This window comes from Rhinoderma darwinii, chromosome 10, assembly GCF_050947455.1.
Source record: "Rhinoderma darwinii isolate aRhiDar2 chromosome 10, aRhiDar2.hap1, whole genome shotgun sequence".
Classification (NCBI taxonomy): Eukaryota; Metazoa; Chordata; class Amphibia; order Anura; family Rhinodermatidae; genus Rhinoderma; species Rhinoderma darwinii.
Genome location: NC_134696.1, coordinates 22,935,688 through 22,954,788, shown reverse-complemented (window position 1 = coordinate 22,954,788; position 19,101 = coordinate 22,935,688). Strand labels below are relative to the sequence as shown.

The window sequence follows — 19,101 nt, the reverse complement described above, 5'->3', positions numbered from 1 at the left end:
TCCATTTTGATCAGTTTTGTAACAGACCCTGATAGATCGCTTCCGGTCAAGTTCCGTTTCTTTATTGGGTAGAATAGCGGAGCACACGGTTATTCTGCCCAATTGAAACCTGACGGAAGAGAACAAACAAGGCTTCGGTTTTTAATGGATCAAAACGTAAACCTGGCTCTTGAACACGACCGAGATCGGGGAGTGAGAAACTGCTGCTCCGTACTGTATCGTATTGCTTGTCTTTTTATTTTAGCACTTTTCCTACCGCCACTGTAGTTTGTTAAACTCCTGGAAATCCCCTTTAAGGAAAAAATTCCTTCCTGCCACCAAATACGGCGATCAGAATAAATCACTGGAATCGAGTGCATAGAACTTGTGATATTATATATTCAGAGAGGTATCCAGCTTCTTTCTTTGCAGTTTCCATGTTGTAAAAAATGCTTGAAATTCATGGGATGTTTTACATGCGTCTGTGAAAGAGGTTTTCGAGTTATTTATGTAGGAGGGATGCGAAAAAAATAAAATAAAACGAAATAAACATTTACTTACCTCCATAATGGCTGGAAGCAGCGGCACTGGAACGATGGGGATCCGTGAGTTGAGCACTCAAACTTTTTTAAACACCTCGGAAAGCCCCTTTAATGGTGTTTTTATTTAATGTCAGTTTGTACAGGCGTTTTTCCTGGCATTTGTTACGTTCTATAAAGAAGCCTAAAACGCCAAGACAAAAATGCCACACCTAGAGCATGCATGACTTTAAAGAGGCTCTGTCACCAGATTCTCAAATCCCTATCTCCTATTGCATGTGATCGGCGCTGCAATGTAGAGAACAGTAACGTGTTTTTTTTTTACTTCTGAATCTTTTCTGTGAGATTCCAGCAAGCCGCGCGTAATCTCGCGAGATTACGAGGTAAACGAGATTTTGTTTCCCTTGCTGGAAATCTCACAGAAAAGATTCAGAAGTGTCAGGATTCTGAGTACACATGACGTCCAGGCTGGAGGTCATGTGTATTCATTATCAGGACACTTGTGTATGTGGCTGCACATCGTTCTAATAAGAACACTGTGCTGCTTTAAATGAATGGAGAGGAGTGCATGATGCTGACTGGTCACTGATTGGTCAGCGTCATACACATAAACACGCCCAGTTAAAAACACAAAACACGCCCAGTTGGACATAACGAAAAAAACACGCCCAGTTGTCCATTTCAAAGCTCATTTGCATAAATATAAAATAGCTCATAACTTGGCCAAAAATGAACTTTTAAAAAAAAACAAAACTTTACTGTTCTCTACATTGCAGCGCCGATCACATGCAATAAGAGAGAGGGGTTTGAGAATCTGGTGACAGAGCCTCTTTAAAGTAACTTCTGGCCACAATAAAGCCTTGTTCAAACGGTGGATTTTATGTGGCAGTTTCCTCCACTAAACCCGCCACGGAATTATTCCTGCCGTTCGACCTCTCATTGACTTCAATAGGAGGTTCGAGCAGGAATCCGCCCGAAGACCGAGCAGGACGCTTCTTTTTCCCACTAGCTGAAAAAAATCAAACCGGCCTTAAAATCTTTCAATGAATTCTCCATGACCACTTCCTCTGGCAGAGTTCCATAGTCTCACTGCTCTTACAGTAAAGAATCCCCCTCTATATTGGTGTAGAAGCCTTTTCTCCTTTAGATCCGTGTTGATCTTGTTTTTTCTGCTCATTTATTTTTTTTGTCATGAGAAGGAATAACGCCTGAGGATAGGAAATGGGTAACTGAAAGCTTTACGAGTGGTTTCCAGTTACAGAACAGAAAAAACAACCTTGTCACAGAAGTGTAAAATTTAAATTAGAGACATTTATTGTGCTGAATTGTAGTAAGGCTGGGGCTACACACAGACAGTGACAGTCCATAACAATATATTGAGTGGGGAAAGAAGCCCCCCAGCTACTGTACATACAACAGAAGAGTGCAATACTAGCACGCTACACTAGATGTCACTGTAGAGGTAGATTTCACCAGTAAATAGAAGTCCTTGAGTTGTTCGTTCCTAAATAGTTATCAAACTTCTGCTGTTTCTCAAACTCCTGGATTGTAAATATACACGTCACATCGGCGCATAAGCAAGACGGGAACTCCTGTGGGAGGCGCTATGGTGACCAGAATTATTATTAACCCCAGTTTTCCCAGAAACAGATATCTTTTAACCGTTTGACAGGAGAGGACAATTTAAGGCTCTGTTCACATCTCATTTTTCAGGCACGTAGGAGATATATGTCGAGAGTATCCACCAACGTACGCCTACCTCTTTATGGCATAGGTCAAAAATTGGCTCCCATTGTAAAAAACAAACCAAAAAAACCTACACTGCATGGTATATGTATTATTATTTTTTTTACTATTCCCCACTGCATAGAAAAGTGTGGCAGAACGAACTTTTCCAGACAGGGGGGGAAAAAAAAAAAGGTAGGTGTACGCTGGGTGCACGGGGGCCTATGAGCACGTTGGAGTGGACGTCGGGGATTACTCCTGGTATATACCGCCTAAGTGTCTGAAAAACGAGATGTGAACAGGGCCTAAGTATGTAGAAGTGAAATGTTAGTGCCTATAGACAAATAAGTTAAAACAAGACCATATCGCATGTGTTAGTCTAGGGTGTAGCACCCACTCCCTTTATTTTCACCTATGTCCTTTTCACAGTGTTCCGCCATTTTTAATATGAAACTAAGAGGACAAATCACAAGGTAATCAAAAATATCTGTCTCTAAACGTTATCCAAGAAAATAGACTCATTATATCCAACATCCGAGAAACAATGTTTAAAGTGAACGTCCGGCTTCATTGTACCATGTTACATCTGTGTAGTGTATGAGGACGGATCAATGCACCGAGGAGCAGCCGCAGGAATTCTGCTCCGTATTTATGAAGTGTAATGGGACCCTGCAGCTCTGTGTAAGCATAAAATATATGACCGGGTGCAGTAGTAGTAAAGAGGTATTCTCAGAATCAAGGTCTGATCGCTGGGCCGCCCACCAGCCGTGAGAACGAGGGTTCTGAACCGACTGCTCCTCCTCACTGCGGTCAATGTACTGGTGGTCGAGCATGCGTCGAGTTTCCGTAAATCTCGTAGTCGGTTAATGGAGCAGCGGGCACATGCTTGACCGCCACTAGGGTTGCAGTGAGGGGGAGACAGGGCGTTCAGGACCCCCCCATGGTTACGATTGCTGATAGTGGATAAGTGATCATTTTTGATTCTGGTACAACCCCTTTCAAAGGAACACTCTGGGCAAAAGTGATGCCCTGCGATATGCCTAGTGCAGTCCATAAAACAGGAATTCTCTCTTTGGATCCTTGTGTCATGCTCCGCCCTCTCAGGTATATCAGTTTTGCCCTTTAAAAAGGTACACTCCAGAGTTTGCCATTGTAACTATTCATTAGGGGCCCCTAAGCAGTGGCCCACAATATGACAGACAGCAGGTTACAGGGCTGGATGTGTGTGTGTGTGTGGAGGTTTGGCGCTGTCATTTTATTTATTTTTTTAAACTAAAAGCACGGACTGGCGCTCCATTAACACTTCTACTCCCAGCGCTACAAAGGGTAAGATGGTCGTCCGTTTCGGGATGAGTAGGCGGGGCATTCTCCCTTCCGGTCAACCGTCAATCAAACCCATACAGAAGATAAAGACGATCACCAGACACCAGACCATTAGTGTGAAGTATCTGACGACGTCTCCTACACAGACTTGAGGAGCCGGTCATGTATTTGCTCTGGAATGAAAATATTTCTCTAAAACTTTTCCCAGACTTTAGAGACTTTTGGGAAATCTACAAAGTTGAGGTTAAAACTTATCAAGTGATGGGACTAAATTTGCTTCAAAAGGAAGAAGTGACCAGAAATAAAACCGCCAGGAAGTTCTATAAATAAAACAGCCGCGTTCAGCTTCTAGAGTTCGTCGTGGTAGAAGTGCTCGTCTTGGAGCTGCCGCCCGTAGTCCGTGGCTTCGCTGGTTAAGAATATGTCTCGGTTCTGTAGAATTTCCGCTTCAGAAAGTCTCCCGTCTCCATCGTTGTCGATGGATTCTATCAGGTGATTCGCCTGTAAGAGAGGAGGCAAATCACAGCAACATTTCTTCATCACAACTCTAACAAATGAGACGGGATGTGGGTTCTCGGATAGTCACATTTGAGGGGGTTTACAGGGGTGAGACGATGAGAAGTTTTACATCTAATCACCCCCTGCGCCTAATCAGACCATTTGCCGACTCTGTGACTCAAATGTTTATTGAAGGGCACAGATTTATTTTTTTCCGTCTTTTCATTTTTGATGAATTGGTCAAGATAGGTTTTATTTAGAACAAATGTGTGAAAATTGCCATTGAATTGCCCCATCCTTTCATTAGTATATGATCAGTGAGGGTCCGACCCCCGGACCCCGCACCGATCACTTGTCCCGGCTGCCTCCGGTAACCAGATGTTATGCAGTGGCCGGTGTTGGAAGCAGAAGGCTCCATGCACTGTATAGCGGCCGTGCTGGGCTACTGCAGCATTGCTTCTATTCACTTAAAGTGGAGAAGAACTGCTGTATTGCATCATGGTCGCTATACAATGGTCGGAGCCTTCAGTATCCGGCAGCGACCCTGCATAGTTTCCAACGCATGGAGGCCGCTGAACAGTGCAGGGTCTGGGTGTCGGACCCCCAGACCATATACTGGTAACCTATTCTGTGGATAGGACATCAGTACAAAAAAACAGCCCCCAACCTGGACAACCCCTTTAACAAAGGGCAAAAAAAGAACAAAAACAAACAGTGGGTACCCCCTCCTCCAAGTTTGGACGCAAGAAATCGCATTTAAAGTCACCGTCTGATGATTGGTTGAGCAGGACCACATGGACTTCAGTAAGCAAGGTGCTAAGGGTGTCCTCAAATGGTCCTGCTTGTCCAATCCACAGAGTTTTGAATAGGAGGTGTGATGGCTTGATTTTCTTAGGACTTGTCTTACCTCTTCCTGTGACACCCCAACATTGTTTGGGACAATCCAGTATAGCAGTTCTGTAGGGTTGAGTTTTCCGTCGCCATCCTTGTCATAGTCATTTTCAAAGCGGTCCCTCTCAATGATTAGCCACTGTGGATCTTCAGTAGCTTCTCAAGAAAAGGTTAACCAATTATTTACTGCTCAGCACGACTGATACCGACAATACAATACAGAGAGGGGCTTCTCATTAAGGTAGGGCATGCTAGGACTTTTATTTCCCCAGCATCTATACAGTGATAGATCTACTTTCCCAGGATGTGACATAACATATTAAACTCAATATACCTGGATCCTGTGAGTATTCACCGAGATATTCATCTAAACTAACAAATCCATCCCCGTCCTTGTCGTGTTCTTCCAAGGCGCCTTCAATAACAAATTCCTGAGAAGAATGGGAATGTTATGTTACGATTAGGAAAATAAGGGGAAAAAAAAGCACTCCAAATTAAACATACTTAAAGGGGTATTCTCATGCAGACAACCCCTTCTCAAAAGATAGACCACCCTGGCGATCAGACGATTGCCTTGAGTCCGGCTCCTGGAACCCCTGGTATTGAGCAGTTATTGCTGGCAGAAGCTGCGGTCAGACATATATTTTGCCAACCACTGGTGGGGGGGAATTTAGTATTACATGACCACATTTTTTTGTCATTTGTGTTCAAGTACAAATAAAAAAGTTTTCACAGAGGGTGACATCTAGTGGCCACAAGGCTGCACTGTAGACTGGACAAAGAGAAAAGCATTTCACTTTACAGCCTACAGTGAAATGTAATGTAAATCCTTTTTCTCTAGTAGGTAGGGGGCTAATGACAGAATAAACGTTCATATCACTGCTTTAGATATGACCTAGAAGGATGAGTGTAGACAGCAGACACAGAGCAGAGTGAGGGGGCAGGGTATATAGGGAGGACTGCTGATACTAAAACCAGTACCTACGTGTCTGTAATAATGATAATCAATTAAGAGTCATACCGGGGACTAAGACTGATCGGAACACATTCTACGGTCGGCCATACATAAGAGATAGCTGCCGGTTAACAACTTTACTGTAAGTATGCACACACTATCTGCGGAAGTTGCATGTTTATTTCAATGTGGAAAGGGGAATAAGCCTTTAAGGGGGTTTTACACAGGACAATTCTCAGGCAGACGAGTGTTCATATAACGCTCGTTGCCAATAATTTCCCTGTGTAAACAGGGGAACGATCAACAGATCAACAAGCAAACACTCCATCATCTGCTGATCGTATAGTTTTAAAAAAGTTAAAAATATTATCGTTGTCGGCAGCACATCTTGGTGTGTAAACAGAGAGACGCGCTGCCGACATGATAATAATGTACGGAGACGAGCGATCGGAGTAACGAGCACTCCTCCCCATCCATAGCTCCGGGTGACAGGAGCGCCGATCAATGATGTCTCGTTGATCGTCGCTCGCTGCACTGGTCGCTTATCGGCTTAGGTTTTTTATTTACATCTTACCAGCATATGATCTGTTTCTTCCGGGTGTTCAAAGTCTGTAAACTCATGTAAATCCAATCCAGAATTGTCATCCTGATCTGCGCGTTCAAAACGCTTCTTGTCCTTTAGGTGGATCTTTGAAAAAAAAAAAAAAAAACATTTGAAAATTAAAAGGGCGTGAAATGTAAGATCTTGAGTTGCCTTCTGTTTCTGGTATAACTTAAAGACAACCAAATTGGCCTCCATTTAAGACCACAACACTTTTTAGAATGGGGACCCTGGGGCGAGCAGATGATTGCCCTGGGTCACGCTTCCAGCAGCCCCCAAACAGCAGATTTGGCCAGTGGTAGCCACTGCTGGGGTAATGTAGTATTTCATGGTGATCATTCAGATGAACGGCTGTCCTTGTAATATCAAAATGGCTCAAACTTGCCAAAACGGGGGCCATTTGTTCAAAGCGGCTCTCCGTCCCGGATCATAGGGCTCTCCCCCTTATAGTGTCAATGTGCATATGCCCTAATGGGACAGGCGTTTTCTTTATCTCATACAGGGACTGTCATCTGCCTGCCAAATTATAGAGGTACAGAAGCGGGGATGATGAAGGCGATCTATTCTTTTTTTAAAGGAAGCTTTACTAAAACCTCATATCAAACAGCGGTACAAAATGTAGAAGTATAAAACAATCCTATACACAGTGAATAGCGTATCAGTACCAGGTCAGGGGATGTATTCTTTAATAAGTGCACCCACCCCCCCCCCCCATAACGTAGGCACAAAAAATTGGGGAAAGTTATTTTTTACATCCCAACCCCTCAAAAAAAAAAACAAAAAAAAAAACATGAGGACGGCTGTGCATAATGATCTACAGTAAATGACTATTATCTTACCAGACGGAAAGATTCTTCCTCATTGTCTTCGAGAACAGTATCTTCAGAATAGTCAATGATGCGATCGTACATGTGCACGTTGTATTCCTCCCAGGTTACGGTGCCGTCCTTATCCAAGTCAACTTCTGCAAACTGCTCCTTGGTGTCTTCTAAAACGTAATGTTTAAAGGACTTCTGAATCCACGAGCTCAGCTCATCTTAGGAAAAAAGATGCAAAAAGGGTTAATAAAGTAATTAGCATAAAGCCATGTAAAGGCCCTTTTACACAGGGCGATGATCGCCCATACGGTTAATCCTGATCATTGCCCAGTGTAAACACGCCCAGCGATCAAACGACAAAACGCTAAGTTGTAGTGATCGCACCTTTTATTGTTTGTCGGGTTTGAACGAACAATCGTTTATACGATCCCCCCCCCCCCCCCTTGATCATTGCTACATGAAAATGAAAGAAAACGAGCGCCAATCGCTTTCTATATAGTCGATCAGCGCTCGTTATGGACTGGTTGTCTGCCCGTGTACACAGACCTTAAAAAAACATTGGTAGAAATATGTTGGGAAACAGCTCATTTCCATTCGTTGACAGCAAGCAGAGATCTTGTAAAGAATTGAAACACAAAGTTTATTAGAAAGTTGCAGAACCTTTTCGTTATAGAATGATTGGACGACCCTTGTCACTATTCGGGCACATGGATGTCATAGAAGCTTCAATGACTGATCTCTCCTACCTACGGTCAGGTATCCGTCTGCATTCACATCTATTTTTCTAACGATAGATTTCAGTCTTGTCTGTTGTTCTTCTGGACTCAGCTCTGCAAAGTCTTCCGTTTCTTCCTTAGAGGAAAACAAATGGTACAAGATGGTTTTAGACAATCAGCAATCGGGTTTCCTAGATAACAGTCGGACAATCAGCAACCGATCTCGGCGGACGGAGTGAAGTTACGCGACCGCAGCAGAATCAGACTACACATGGCTTGTTTGTCGCCTGGAAACACATAGCTCTGCATTAGAGCTGTATACAACAGAGATTTATTTTTTTAATCTACGATTTACAAACTTCGACAGACTTGTAGCAGCGGTTCACTGCATTACAGCCTCCTCCTATTCCCACGAGAGGGAGAAGTCTGTAATACTGTATATAGCCGCTGCAAGTGTGTCGGCGATTCACGATACGAGTGGGTTTAAGCAGCGCTCGTACAAGAACTGTGGCCCCTTCAAGACAGCTGATTGGCAGGGGAGCTGGGAGTCGGACCCCCACCAATCAGGTATTGATGGCCTATCCTGGGGACTGGAAAACCCCTTTCAGGCCGCCACACACTGATAACTACTGGTCATAGACACAGCAGGGCTCCAAGACTTCCCCGATCAATAAATAAACAGAAGGATGACATGATCGCAGAGACTTCTTAGGCCCTGCACACATCACATTTATCGGCTGTTTAAGATATACGCCGATAAAGCTCCCCACGCATATGTGTAACAGAGGCTGTGAGGGGTTTCTAACAGTGGCAACCGTCACCCATAGACGATTATGGCAACTGTTTAACGTAAAAATCATAAAAAGTTCCCCATACGTTAAACGGATGTCATACAGTGGCATTCACCACCCATAGACAGCCACGTTAACCACTTGTGGACCGCCCATAGACTATAAACGTCCGGGCGGTCTGCAATTCACTATGCGGGGACGCTCCAGAAAGTCCTGCAGATAAACACTCTTTGCCGCTCTATAGCAGCATTTAGCTCCGTGATACAGCGGTCTCTAGACAGCGGACATGACGGACCTCTGCCCAGACCAATCAGCGAGGTCTCTGGGCATGTGATCATTGTGGCCCCCCTCCCCTGCCTCTCCTTGCAGTTTTAGGCTGGGGCCACACAAAGACTACTCTGTTCCGTAGCCTACAGTGAATGTGGTTGAATGTGGGCTACAGGACAAAGCAATTTTTGGCCATGGAACCTGTGTTGTGGCTAAAGTCGTTGTGTAGCCCCAGCCTAGAACTATACTATATATCTATATCTATCTATCTATATATGAGCGATAGACAAACAGATATGAGATATTTTAATCATCTATCTTAATTGTGATCTTTTTTGTGCTATACAAAGATTATTTAACATTTATATCTACCCATCTCTTTATCTCCTATATATTGATGTCCTTTTTTTCGCTTTAGGAAGGCTACACGGCGACTAGATCGCTATGGAATCAGCTTTGGAAAATATTCTCTACAAAAGCCAGTTTATGCGCCCAGCGTGTAAGAAATGTGCACATATTTAGTATCGCTGAAGTCGGCAGAAGTTGCCAAATATGTATTCAGGTGCGTTTACCCGGTGGCTGCACCAGATGTCAAAAAACATCATCTAAATGCACTTTTTTTTTGCAATTTATTTTCCTTTAAAAAATTTTAAAGAGTAAAATATATCAGTTCTTTTTCTTACACAATATGGAAGCCCAACATGTTCTGAGAAAAACAAGACCAAATACATGTAGGTTGGTAGAGTAATAGAAGAACAATTTGCTTTTAAATTGGCACATGGCTTAAAGGAACAGTGTCACCACAATTTTTTTTTAATATGTTAAAGATGTTAGTGCTTTATTAAAAACGTTTGGATTAATTTGTGTGTTACTTTTTTCTATTTTTACACTTTTTCTTCCCTATGGGGACAGCCATTTTTTTTTCCATTTCTGTATGTGTCGATTAACGACACATACAGACATGGAATACGGCAGCTCCAGTCCCATAGGGACTGCGAACGGGGCCCGTTCCATCCACTATGGTGTACGCCATGTGTGTGGGAACGGCGCATGCGCCGCTCCCACACAGTCCAATTTGAAATGCGCGCCGTCCAGCGCCATTTTCCTGTGGACCGGAAGTCGCGTCCGGACAGTAAGATTACTACTTCCGGTCGCGGCTTCCGGACTTGTGCACATGGAGCAGCGGCAGCAGACGGAGCGGACGGACCGGAGGGAGCGGCGGCGACTGGAGCAGGTAAGTGATTTCTATGTATGTTTGTGTTTCAGTGTGTTTTTACTACTGTATGTAAACCTTCTACACTGTGTGTTAGCTCAAAAAATGGCGACACACAGTGTAGGAGGTTAGACCGTTCAAACCCCTCGTTTATCCCGGCACTAGCCAGGATAAAGGAGGGGGGGGGGATGCTGAGAGCTCACTAGAGCGAGGGATTTTTTCCCAATTTTGCAGCATAAAGCAATGTGGTTGCTTTACCACATGCAATGCTGCAATTTTGGGAATGGCTCCATCTAGTGACCAGTGCTGGGAAATATTATAAATTGAATCCAATTTATAATATTTCCTGACTCGTGAAAAAAATAAAATAAATTAGAACAATGTTTAATCACCTACACACTAATTGTTTAACTAAAAAAAAACAAACATGTTTTGCTGGCAACACATTCCCTTTAAAGAGGCTCTGTCACCAGATTTTGCAGCCCCTATCTGCTATTGCAGCAGATCGGCGCTGCAATGTAGATTACAGTAACGTTTTTATTTCGTTTTTTTTTTAAAACGAGCATTTTTGGCCAAGTTATGACCATTTTTATATTTATGTAAATGAGGCTTTCTAAAGTACAACTGGGCGTGTATTATGTGCGTACATCGGGGCGTGTTTACTACTTTTACTAGCTGGGTGCTCTGATGAGAAGTATCATCCACTTCTCTTCAGAACGCCCAGCTTCTGGCAGTGCAGACACAGCGTGTTCTCGAGAGATCACGCTGTGATGTCACTCACAGGTCCTGCATCGTGTCAGACGAGCGAGGACACATCGGCACCAGAGGCTACAGTTGATTCTGCAGCAGCATCGGCGTTTGCAGGTAAGTCGATGTAGCTACTTACCTGCAAACGCCGATGCTGCTGCAGAATCAACTGAAGCCTCTGGTGCCGATGTGTCCTCGCTCGTCTGACACGATGCAGGACCTGGGGCAGGAAGTGAGTGACGTCACAGCGTGATCTCTGGAGAACACGGCTGTGTCTGCACTGCCAGAAGCTGGGCGTTCTGAAGAGAAGAGGATGTTACTTCTCATCAGAACGCCCAGCTAGTAAAAGTAGTAAAAACGCCCCGATGTACGCACATAATACACACCCACTTGGACTTTTACTTTAAACACGCCCACTTGTACTTTTGCAAGCCTCATTTACATAAATATAAAAATGGTCATAACTTGGCCAAAAATGCTCGTTTAAAAAAAAAAAAATGTTACTCGTATCTACATTGCAGCGCCGATCTGCTGCAATAGGAGATAGGGGTTGCAAAATCTGGTGACAGAGCCTCTTTAAACTTGAAAACGGGCCTGGTCAGGAAGTGGTAAAAAAAAGTATACCACATGGTTTACTTTTTTTTACGGGAACCCGTTGTACGATATTCCACACTTTATTTTTTGCGGTATACTGACGTGTACCGGCCGGACAGAGGTCAGAAGGCCGCTCTTTTGGCTTCCGTCAGGCTGAGGTTACCCTGTGGATACGTTTAGCGGGTACGTCAGGAGCTTTTCTGGCAGGCATTCTAAACATAGGGGAAAAAAAGTGATGTGAACAGGGCCTAAAACTACGGAGCGTCGGAAGTGTCCAGTATCTGCCGCATAATGTTCACTTATCCTAATCATTTATTCAGCAGCGGGATAATATATGGATTGTGTCTCGGTACCTCTCCTCCCAGGAACATCTTCTTGTCATAGTCTTGGTTATGCTCCCCGTTCTCGTAGTGTCCATCGCCGGGATGATTGGAGGATCCGTGCAGGTGGGATGTACTGAGGGTCAGGCACACAGACAGGAACACCACCACTACTACTCTCATCTTCATTCCTGATCAAATCAACGTGACAACAAGAGTTACATTACGGATAGTCAAGGAAACCTGCATTGTGTGACCTACATTATCCCAATGTTCACGTCGAAACCCTTAAATGTCAATGGGATCCATTGGGCGCCGGTGGTATCTGTTGTACGACGAATCCGATACGGTGTCCTGGTTTCCATTATAAACTAAACCAAGTACACAGATGTGAACAGAGCCTTACATACATTGGGTTAAAGGGATATTACTGACTCACGCTCAACCTGAACACCAAGTTGCCCATGACTCCCATATAGGGACACAGTGTAAATTTTTGGCGATGGTTAAAGTCATCTTGGTGCCACCTTTGCTGCCAATTTTTATTTCCTTGCTCCAATCTAAATAAGAAAAAAACAAAAAAGCAATTTTGCACATAGTATTGAATAAAAATATCCTACCGTTTTGTGTCTACAGCTCCTATGTCGATCTAGGAGTCTCTATGGCAACAGATCCTGCATTCATCCTCCCTTCCATCTTGCAAACATACATGAAGCAGTCTATGAAGATGGAAGGGAGTGCGCAGGACAAGGCTAGACAGGATTGGTTTGTGGTCTGTAACCATGGAGACACATAGGTCTGCATAGGAGCTGTAAACACAAAACGGTAGAAGATTTGTTATCAAGACAATTTGCTTCATTTTTTTTATTTTAAATGCATCGGAACAGTAAAGTATTGGATGCAAAGGTGGACAAACTATAAATTCCATTTTGCCACTTTCCAACATACATACTTGATGTTTCCTTTCCTCGCACTTTTCAAGCTTTCTGCTTGATGTCAGTGAATGAAAATACCCATCTAGTACTGCTAACACAGATGAGTTTGTTAAATTGCACACAATGTGGTAAACGCTGATATGGCCGAGAAAAAAAACATGCACAATATTTTCCCACTACTATACAAACGATTTCCCATGGGAAATATTTTGCTTCTGACTGTAAAACCCTGTTCACACGGAGTATTTTGACGAGCTTTTTGGAGCGGGAACCGCTCCGCAAAACTCGTCAAAAACCGGCCGAAAATGCCTCCCATTGATTTCAATGGGAGGCGGGGGCGGTTTTCTCCCGCGAGCAGTAAAACCGCCTCGCGGGAGAAAGAAGGGACATGCCCTATCTTCGCGCGTTTACGCCTCTGACCTCCCATTGACATCAATGGGAGGCAGAGAAAGCGTATTTCGCTGAGTTTTTTTTGTTCGTAGCACTGAATTTTGAGGCTGAATTTTCCTCCTGCAAAAAACTCTGTGCGAACGAGGCCTAAGCATTTAATGTTTACGTTCACTCACAGCAAGAAGGGATCTTGAGAATGATGAAGAATTGAAACGAAGTAAATGCGTACGTTTTCTAACTTTTCATTGTGTCTAAACAGTAAAATAAAAGCTGCAAAGTAAAAAGCAATGACCTGACCTGTGAAGAGCTGGTGATAAATAACCCCGGGAACAACCAGTCACTTTCTGAGCCTTTGTAATCACTAAACCACATTAACCCCCGGACGTGCAGGATCTGGTGACTTCGTTCTTATATTTCAGGTTTATTGACCTGCTAATGTGTGACAACAATGTGACCGGCCCTGCAGGGGGCAAAGACGCGGGGGGGGGGGGGGGTACGGTGTCCGGCATTTGTGTGTGTTCTGGGTTTGTACTTTTTATGATTCCGAGGCAGTAGGTTTGGGGTTCACATGGCCAATATATTAAGGGGCAAAGCATAAGTCTGAAAATGTTGCTTTCAGAGCTTCTGTGATTACTAGAGGTGTGGGGGGGGGGGGCTACTGGGGGGGGGGGGGAGTACAGAGGGCTGCTGCGACTACCGGGGGAGTGGGATGAGGGGACTGCGGCGACTGCCGGGGGAGTGGGATGAGGGGGCTGCGGCGACTGCCGGGGGAGTGGGATGAGGGGGCTGCGGCGACTGCCGGGGGAGTGGGATGAGGGGGCTGCGGCGACTGCCGGGGGAGTGGGATGAGGGGGCTGCGGCGACTGCCGGGGGAGTGGGATGAGGGGGCTGCGGCGACTGCCGGGGGAGTGGGATGAGGGGGCTGCTGCGACTGCCGGGGGAGTGGGATGAGGGGGCTGCTGCGACTGCCGGGGGAGTGGGATGAGGGGGCTGCTGCGACTACCGGGGGAGTGGGATGAGGGGACTACTGGGGGAGTGGGATGAGGGGGCTGCTGCGACTACTGGAGGAGTGGGCTGCTGCGACTACTGGAGGAGTGGGCTGCTGCGACTACTGGAGGAGTGGGCTGCTGCGACTACTGGAGGAGTGGGCTGCTGCGACTACTGGAGGAGTGGGCTGCTGCGACTACTGGAGGAGTGGGCTGCTGCGACTACTGGAGGAGTGGGCTGCTGCGACTACTGGAGGAGTGGGCTGCTGCGACTACTGGAGGAGTGGGATGAGGTTACTGCTGTGACTACTGGAGGAGTGGGATGAGGGGACTGCTGTGACTACTGGTAGTGGGATGAGGGGACTGTTGTGACTACTGGTAGTGGGATGAGGGGACTGCTGTGACTACTGGAAGAGTGGGATGAGGGGACTGCTGTGACTACTGGAGGAGTGGGATGAGGGGACTGCTGTGACTACTGGAGGAGTGGGATGAGGGGACTGCTGTGACTACTGGAAGAGTGGGATGAGGGGACTGCTGTGACTACTGGAAGAGTGGGATGAGGGGACTGCTGTGACTACTGAAAGAGTGGGATGAGGGGACTGCTGTGACTACTGGAAGAGTGGGATGAGGGGACTGCTGTGACTACTGGAAGAGTGGGATGAGGGGACTGCTGTGACTACTGGAGGAGTGGGATGAGGGGACTGCTGTGACTACTGGAGGAGTGGGATGAGGGGACTGCTGTGACTACTGGAGGAGTGGGCTGCTGTGTTCACGTCTTGTTTCTTTGCATCATAAAGATTCCAATTCTCCAGCTGTCCTGCTGCTCGCTTCTTATTTACATCACGGTCAGGAAATTTCCCTTTTCCATGTAATTTTAGAAATAGTAGAAAGGAAAGTGAGAGGATGAAGAGAATGGGATTACACAAGGAGGGTCACGAACAGGAAAGATGAACACATGTCCAAGAGCAGAGTGACCTGTCACCCCCCGGGCGCCGCTGCTCCCACTGACAAGGGAATGTAAACCGGATATTGCAAGAGATCATGTTCACAGCGACTTCCCTTAAAGAGGCTCTGTCACCAGATTTTGCAACCCCTATCTGCTATTGCAGCAGATCGGCGCTGCAATGTAGATTACAGTAACGTTTTTATTTTTAAAAAACTAGCATTTTTGGCCAAGTTATGACCATTTTTGTATTTATGCAAATGAGGCTTGCAAAAGTCCAAGTGGGCGTGTATTATGTGCGTACATCGGGGCGTTTTTACTACTTTTACTAGCTGGGCGTTCTGACGAGATGTATCATCCACTTCTCTTCAGAACACCCAGCTTCTGGCAGATCACGCTGTGACGTCACTCACTTCCTGCCCCAGGTCCTGCATCGTGTCGGACGAGCGAGGACACATCGGCACCAGAGGCTACAGTTGATTCTGCAGCAGCATCAGCGTTTGCAGGTAAGTCGATGTAGCTACTTACCTGCAAACGCTGATGCTGCTGCAGAATCAACTGTAGCCTCTGGTGCCGACACAATGCAGGACCTGGGGCAGGAAGTGAGTGACGTCACAGCGTGATCTCTCGAGAACACGCTGCGTCTGCACTGCCAGAAGCTGGGCGTTCTGAAGAGAAGTGGATGATACTTCTCGTCAGAACACCCAGCTAGTAAAAGTAGTAAAAACGCCCCGATGTACGCACATAATACACGCCCAGTTGGACTTTTGCAAGCCTCATTTGCATAAATACAAAAATGGTCATAACTTGGCCAAAAATGCTAGTTTTTTAAAAATAAAAACGTTACTGTAATCTACATTGCAGCGCCGATCTGCTGCAATAGCAGATAGGGGTTGCAAAATCTGGTGACAGAGCCTCTTTAAATTAAAGGGGTATTCCAGCAAGAAGCAATCTATCCATTGAATATGTGATAAATGTTAGAGCGGTGGAGGAGCAACTGGTGGGATCTGAACCATCCTCTAGAACAGGGGATCCCAGACACCCATCCCCCCCCCAACCGCAAGACCACAGGAGGTGTTTGTATGGAGTGGCGGTCGATACTGCTGCTCCATTCAACTATATAGGATATGGGTGTTCGATTAACCTAAAGAATTGTATTGATTAATCAGAATTGTGAAATTGATATTAGCCCCACCCATGGAGGTGGAGCTAATATAAGGACCTACAAGAAGCGGCAGGACAGGCTGCAAAGTCTGGGCTGGGGAGTGGTGGTGACGTAACCGCGCAGCGATCGGAGGATGCCGAGAGGTCAGCATACAGTATATTAAAGAGGCTGTCCAGCCTATAAAAAATATTTTTTATACTGGTCACAATGCAGTACCAACATAAAAAAAAAAAAAAACATACTTGCCTACCCGACCCCACCTGTCCTGTTCTGTCATTGCCAGGTACCCCACCGATCTCTACTTCCTGCTGCTGCAAGGACATGTGACCGCTGCAGCCAATCACTAGCTGCAGAGGGTCACTAAGGGGTCCTGTGACTGTCGCCCGTCAGAGCATGCTGGGAGTTGTAGTTTTGCAACAGCTGTACAGTCACAGGTTGGTGACCACGGATCTACAGAATAATAATAATTGCACCACTCAAGTTGCTCAACTTTATTCTTCACCATGCAGAAGTCTATGGACCGCCACGCCACTGCTGCCAACCTACATTGACTTCTACAGATACTATCTACTGCCGCAGGGCAATGTTGTGGCACAATAATCATGCGTCACCTGCAATTTTGTGCTACTGCTGTGAACCACCAGGCAACTTGTTGGTCCTCAACTCTCAGGAACTACAAATACCACCATGTCCTGGTACCAGTAAATCAAGTAGAAGAAGAAAAAAAAAAAAAAGATGCCCATAGCAACCAATCTGGTCACTGCTTTCATTTTCCAAAGAGCCTTTGAAAAATGAGAGATGGAATCTTGTTGGTTGCCATTGCCAACTACTCCACTTGTTACATCTCCCCCTTATGTATATAGCCTGTGGATCTCCAGCTGTTACGGCACTACAACCCCCAGCATAGAGTTGCAGTTTCACAACAGCTGATATATAACACTGTTCTGCAATATGACTGTTGTCAAAGTACAACTCTCAGCATGTCACAGGCTGCAGACCACTACTACCTACAGTGAATAGGAAACCTGTTCACGGTAAAACGTGATGCAGTAGTCACAGGATAGCGCTGCTCGGTGTCCCTACCGTCAGCCATATCTCAGAGGTCCGGCCGACTCCCACTCAGCGCTCTCACTTGTCCCCCCACATCAGACCACAAGCGCCATTACGCTTTACATCACACACCACGCCCACCTCTATCCGGAGTTGACCGCCGTGACGTCACGTCCAGCCCTGATTGGATGGTCTGAGATCGCAATGGGAGGGGCTTCCCTGAGAGGGCGCGTCGTTGCTTGTTTTCGGCTAGGGACGTTCCCGCGGTGTCGTGGTCGCGCTTGCTGTCGTGCCCGCGCCTTCTTTGTTCTCCGGTTGAAGGCAGTGTGGACGCCCCCGACCGTCACTGTGATGTACTCAGCTGAGTGTGGTCGGGGTCGCAGTGGGTGGTCTGACATTTCAGCATCTCTCATGTTCCAACTAAACGGTTTTTGTTTGATAGATTTGTGTCATAATGTCGTATTCTCATTAATCGTTATTTAAAGGAGTCATTACCGCTGTAAAAAAAGATTTTATTTTCCTCAGGGGGAGAGGTATCAAAATTGGAGCAGTTGCCAAAAGAACCAATGAGGTTGCCCCTATCATTTTCCCAAGGGTCTCTTACAAATAAAAACTGGAAACTGATTGGTTGCTTGGGTAATGCCTCCACTTTTACTTTGCACTAGTTTAGAAATATCTGTCCCACGCAGTGATTGGTCCGTATATCTGATATATAATGTACGTGTATAGGAAAAGGTAAGCTTTCCCATAGGGTGAAACAGGTCAAAAGATCGTCCGTTTTACGTGTCAAAGCTTTTTTTTATTCTTTTAAGGGTGTTGTCGGTGAATTGGTGCTGCAGTGCGGAACTTGCATTGTTTTTTTTTTTCTTTAACTGCGACTTTTTTAGACCGTATACTGCGCAGTATAAGCTTTTTCAACATGGGAGCCTATGTGTGACTGATGCCACTGTATGGCATCCATCACAGGTATACGTTAAACGTATACCTTGTGGAGCTATGCCAGGGCCAGAATCCCTGAGAAGAGCATCATGTAGCGCTCGGCCTGGGGAAACCCCTGACGTCACTGTCCATATATGGTCAGGGGCTTTAAACTACAGAGTCTTGCCAGAGTATCGATAATGCTCCGGGGCTGGTGAAGCCCCCGACATCACTGTCCATATATGGACAGTGACATCAAGGGCTTTTCCAAGACGAGTCCCTGGCCAGTGCGCTTGTCATGCCCTGGCCGAGGACTCTGTAGTTGAAAGCCCCTGAAATCACTGTCGATATGTGGACAGTGACGTCAGGGGCTTCCCCGGGTACAGCGCTTAAAGTAGCGCTATGCCTGGGCAGTTTGGGCAACGCATCCCATTGTATGCCTATACAGTGGGATACGTCGCTACCTTCCATCAGAGGTATACCTCCGATGGAAGAAAACAAGGCATATGACAAACTAAGCAAATATTACCCACATCAGCCTTTTAGATTCCCTACTGCCTCTATCACCCAGATTGGAGAGCTGCTGGAACTAGTGGCCTCAACACAATACATTGTAATACTACATTTGTCCTGTAGTGGCCGCTGGAGTGGGGGTTTTAGTAGTTCTTTTGAGAAATGGGTGGTAAAGTTAGGACCTTGAGAGGTGGATGGTAAAGTTAGGACCTTGAGAAGTGGGT

At 45.7% G+C, this 19,101-nt stretch overlaps 1 protein-coding gene across 3 annotated transcripts; it reads right to left on the bottom strand.

The window, feature by feature from the left end:
- Positions 1-1,809: 1,809 nt before the first annotated feature.
- Positions 1,810-17,777, bottom strand: RCN2 (reticulocalbin 2). Of its 3 annotated transcripts, none has more exons than XM_075839500.1 (8): positions 17,588-17,777; positions 12,011-12,168; positions 8,076-8,181; positions 7,351-7,547; positions 6,485-6,598; positions 5,290-5,386; positions 4,972-5,111; positions 1,810-4,067 (listed from the first exon to the last, which is right to left on the bottom strand). In XM_075839500.1, the coding sequence occupies exons 2-8, from the start codon at positions 12,164-12,166 to the stop codon at positions 3,915-3,917; spliced, it is 963 nt and encodes a 320-aa protein (XP_075695615.1). In that variant the 5' UTR covers positions 12,167-12,168; positions 17,588-17,777; the 3' UTR covers positions 1,810-3,914. The 3 variants fall into 3 exon arrangements, with proteins under 3 accessions (XP_075695615.1, XP_075695613.1, XP_075695614.1); XM_075839498.1 differs by lacking the exon at positions 17,588-17,777 and adding an exon at positions 17,480-17,581; XM_075839499.1 differs by lacking the exon at positions 17,588-17,777 and adding an exon at positions 17,408-17,428.
- Positions 17,778-19,101: the final 1,324 nt, after the last annotated feature.

What these genes read in the sequence shown, in the direction of transcription:
- RCN2 (XM_075839498.1), bottom strand. An exon ending in AGGAAGAATCTTTCCGTCTG is followed by an intron (nt 6,599 to 7,350) that starts GTAAGATAATAG and finishes TTTTTTTCAAAG; the next exon opens with ATCCACCTAAAGGACAAGAA. An exon ending in TGAATACTCACAGGATCCAG is followed by an intron (nt 5,112 to 5,289) that starts GTATATTGAGTT and finishes TTTCTTGAGAAG; the next exon opens with CTACTGAAGATCCACAGTGG.